Source organism: Bison bison, unplaced genomic scaffold, assembly GCF_000754665.1.
Source record: "Bison bison bison isolate TAMUID 2011002044 unplaced genomic scaffold, Bison_UMD1.0 scf7180017864166, whole genome shotgun sequence".
NCBI classification, from domain to species: domain Eukaryota; kingdom Metazoa; phylum Chordata; class Mammalia; order Artiodactyla; family Bovidae; genus Bison; species Bison bison.
This window is the reverse complement of record NW_011494738.1, coordinates 1471833-1476617: the sequence shown is the minus strand read 5'-3', so window position 1 is coordinate 1476617 and position 4785 is coordinate 1471833. Positions and strand designations below refer to the sequence as shown.

The following is a 4785-nucleotide window of genomic DNA, read 5'->3' as shown; positions in this document are numbered from 1 at the left end:
AAAAAAAAACACAAATGGAAAGACATCCATGCCCACGGATTAGAAGATAATACTGTTGAGTTCAAGTCACTCAGTCGTATCCAACTCTTTAGCAACCCTATGGACTGCAGTATGCCAGGCTTCCCTGTCCATCACCAACTCCTGGAGCTTACTCAAACTCATGTCCATTGAGTCAGTGATGCCATCCAACCATCTCATCCTCTGTCGTCCCCTTGTCTTCCTGCCTTCAATCTTTCCCAGCATCAGGGTCTTTCCCAATGAGTCAGTTCTTGGAGTTTCAGCATCAGTCCTTCCAGTGAACATTCAGGACTGATTTCCTTTAGAATGGACTTATTGGATCACCTTGCTGTCCAAGGGACTCTCAAGAGTCTTCTCCAACACCACAGTTCAAAAGCATCAATTCTTTGGCACTCAGCTTTCTTTATAGTCCAGTTCTCACATCCATATATGACTACTGGAAAAACCTTAGCTTTGACTAGACAGACATTTGTTGGCAAAGTGCCATCTCTGCTTTTTAATATGCTGTCTAGGTTGGTCATAGCTTTTCTTCCAAGGAGCAAGCAAGTCTTTTAATTTCATGGCTGCAGTCATCATCTGCAATGATTTTGGAGCCCCCCAAAATAAAGTCTGTCACTGTTTCCATTGTTTCCCCATGTATTTGCCATGAAGTGATGGGACTGGATGCCATGATCTTAGTTTTCTGAATGTTGAGTTTTAAGCCAAGTTTTTCACTTTCCTCTTTCAGTTTCATCAAGAGGCTCTTTAGTTCTTCTTCACTTTCTGCCATAAGTGTAATATCATCTGCATATCTGAGATTATTGATATTTTTCCTGGAAATCTTGATTTCAGTTCGTGCTTCATCCAGTCCAGCATTTCTAATGACGTACTCTGCATATAAGTTAAATAAGCAGGGTGACAGTATACAACCTTGACGTACTCCTTTTCCTATTTGGAACCAGTTTGTTGTTCCATGTCCAGTTCTAACTGTTGCTTCTTGATCTGCATACAGATTTATCAGGAAGCGGGTCAGGTGGTCTGGTATTCCCATCTGTTTAAGAATTTAGTTTGTTGTGATCCGCACAGTTCAAGGCTTTAGCATAGTCAATAAAGCAGAAGTAGATGTTTTTCTGGAACTCTCTTGCTTTTTCCATGATCCAATGGATGTTGGCAATTTGAACTCTGGTTCCTCTGCCTTTTCTAAATCTAGCTTGAACATCTGAAAGTTCACAGTTCACGTATTGCTGAAGCCTGGCTTGGAGAATTTTGAGCATTACTTTGCTAGCATGTGAGATGAGTGCAATTGTGTGGTAGTTTGAGCATTCTTTTGCATTGCCTTTCTTTGGTAGTTTGAGACATTAGATTTCAGTACAATGATCATTTCCTTTCTCATATCTTGAGTTTTGAGCATGTGCTTTCTTTAAACCCTGCTGGGGGGAAAAAATCACCAGTTGGGGAAAGAGATTATAATTTATAATTTCCTTAGTTTATAAACATTTTAAAACAAAGGTTTTAGACTTCTTTGAGAAAAATGAATAAGTAAATTCAACATGATTTTTATTTACATGTAGCATTATATTGAAGTATATTGATTATTTTCAGCTGGGAAGTCTTTAACGAGTAAAGAAGAAATCAAAGGGATTCCCTGGGCCTCCTGGACATGTGTGAAAGGCCCAGAAGTGAGTGGAATTTGGCCAAAATACACTGATGTCACTGACATCAACTCAGTGGATGCAAATTACAACAGTTCAGTGTTGGTGTCTGGAGATGATTTTGGACTGGTTAAATTGTTTAAATTTCCTTGTCTCAAAAAAGGTAAGGCCAAAAGAAATGCTTCATTGAATGAAGATTTAATCTAGGATATATATATATATAGTGTAATTAAAGCTTATTTTCTTGATGTCCATTAGTGCAGACTATTCATTTTATCTTTATATATATATATTTACCCTTTAACACTTTTTAGTAAAGTTTGATATCTTCTGCTTTTGACATTCTGAAATATATGTGGTTTTGCAAATTTAAGTCAGCATTTGTTAACAGAGATACTAAACATTTTGTGATCCATAAACCTCACGTTTCACATTTTAAACAAGTTATATTCTATTTTACTTGTATCTATGTAAATATAATAATTTAAATTATATGTTACATTAAAATATTGTAATTAAAATTCATTTATGCATTATACCTAATTATGCTTATACATAGGAAGCAAAGCTACTCCTTATAGACATATTTAAAATAAAATCTGAAAGTGATTGTTCTGGTGATAATACATTTTGTGGACTGCTTCTCATAGCACTAATTTTGCACACCAGACTAACATTAACTGGTGAAACTTTTATAGAATTATAGTTGATTTACAGTGTATTAATTTCTACTGTACAGAAAAGTGATTCTGTTTTATATATATAGGTATGTATATCTATATATACATATAGGTAAATATACATTCTTTTTAAAATTGTTTCCCATTATGGTTTATCAGTGGAATATTGAATATAGTTCCCTGTCCTATACAGTAGGACCTTGTCGTTTATCCATTCTATCTATATATTATAGTTTACATCTGCTAATCCCAAACTCCCAATATGTTCCTTCCCCAACTCCCCTCCCACTTGGCAACCACAAGTCTGTTCTTCATGTCTAGGAGTCTACTTCTGTTTGGTAGATAAGTTCATTTGTATCATATTTTAGATTCTGTATATAAGTGATATCACATGGTCTTTTTCTCTTTCTGACTTAAGCCCGCTTAGTTTGGTCAACTCTAGATCCATCCATGTTGCTGCAAATGGCATTATTTCCTTCTTTTTATGGCTGAGTAGTATTCCATTGTATACATTACCCATCTTCTGTATCCATTCATCTGTTGATGGACATTTAGATTGTTTCCATGTCTTGGTTTTTGTGAATAGTGTTACTATAAACATTGGGGTGCATGTATCTTTTTGAATTGTAGTTTTGTCTGAATATATGTCCAGGAGTGGGATTGCAGGATCATACGGTAGTTCTGTCTTTAGTTTTTGGAGGAACCTTCATAACTGTTTCCCATTGTAGTTGTACCAACTTACTTACCCACCAACAGTGTAGAAGGGTTTCATTTTCTCCACACACTCTCCAGCATTTGTTGTCTGTAGACTTTTTAGTGATGGCCATTTAGTGAAGTGGTACCTCACTGCAGTTTTAGTTTGCCCACTCCAGTACTTTTGCCTGGAAAATCCCATGGACGGAGGAGTCTGGTGGGCTGCAGTCCATGGGGTCGCTGGAGTCGGACACGACTGAGCAACTTCACTTTCACTTTTCACTTTCATGCATTGGAGAAGGAAATGGCAACCCACTCCAGTGTTCTTGCCTGGAGAATCCCAGGGACGGGGGAGCCTGGTGGGCTGCCGTCTATGGGGTCGCACAGAGTCGGACATGACTGAAGCGACTTAGCAGTAGCAGTAATTAGCAGAATTGAACATCTCTTCATGTGCCTGGTGGCCACCTGTATGTCTTCCTTCGAAAAATGTTTATTTACATCTTCTACCCTTTTTAGTTGTTTGTTTTGTCGTCGTTGAGTTTTATGACCTGTTTATGTACTTTGGAATTTAAGCCCTTGTTGGTTGCATCATTTGTAAATATTTTCTCCCAGTCTGCAAATTTGTCTTTTCATCTTGTTTATGGTTTTCTTTGTTGTGCAAAACTTGTAAGTTTGGTTAGGTCCCATTTGTTTATTTTTGCTTTGGAGAGACTGATAACTGGTGACATTTTTGAGAGAGAAATTTGACTCAAAACCCTTTCTGCTGTTGCATCTTGTTCTTTTGTTTTATTGTTGTCACTTCAATTTTTCTGGCACCTCAGGCTTTGTAGAATGTGGCTGAGTTAATTATGTAATGATCCTGTCCTCTTCTCCCTTCAAAAGTTTTGGCAAATCCTATACACAGGTTTTTCTGAGACTCCCCACCTGTACCCTGAAAATCTGATTTTGGGAAAGTAATCAGTAGGCGTATGCTGTTGCCTAAAGTGCATGTCACTTGAATGATTTTTAGATTAAGCATGGAAAGAGACTGAAAATGTAATCAGAAAGTTTTTTCAGCTAACTGGCAGTTTCGAAGCAGTGAATTTTGGTACAAAATTGAACATAAAGTGCATAGGAGAAGCAACCATCACTTCCACTTGACAAGATGACCATCAGTTTAAAATGCTTGAGGAACAAGATGGCAGAGGGGTAGGTGTACATGGAGTACATCTCTCCCCACGGATGTGTCAGGAATACACCTTCAGACACAGAACTGCATGCAGAACACCAGCTGAGAGTGGACAGGAGTACCTGATCAGCAGAAAAGAATATACAGACCCACCTGAAACTCGGTAGGACGAAGGAACTAGGGGGAAAACGGGAGCGTTAGTAGGACTGGACCTGCCCTCAGCCGGTGGGGGAACTGAAGCAGGGGTCTGATCCCCACATCCGGACAGTTGTCTGAGTCAGAGGAGAAACATTAAGGCTCAGAGGGAAACAGCCTAAATGGAATGAGAATCAGACAGTCCTTGCCACAGCCATACATACCCTAGATGGCATAGTGGCTGGAAGCTGGAGTTTAGGGATTGTGGAGCAATCCCAGGGCAAGGGCTGCTGTTGACTGTGGAGAGACAGATCAAGGGAATATGAGGAAGGAGATTGTGGTGGGAAGTGCCCGTGGAGGAAAGCCAGCAGCCATGGAAGCAGGTTGATGCTGCTGAGTCATGAGTAGTGGGGGAGCCATCACCATAGCCTCTCTCCCCTCATCACCTAGCCTCTCCCCC

At 39.2% G+C, this 4785-nt stretch overlaps 1 protein-coding gene across 3 annotated transcripts in view; it reads left to right on the top strand.

Moving 5' to 3' along the window:
* The window catches only part of EML6 (echinoderm microtubule associated protein like 6), a 278316-nt gene that overhangs the window by 154210 nt on the left and 119321 nt on the right, over window positions 1–4785 (top strand). For all 3 annotated transcript variants that reach the window (XM_010841676.1, XM_010841678.1, XM_010841677.1), the window contains one exon: window positions 1600–1812. In XM_010841676.1, coding sequence (XP_010839978.1) covers window positions 1600–1812 — 213 coding nt within the window. The remainder of the gene's footprint in view (window positions 1–1599; window positions 1813–4785) is intronic.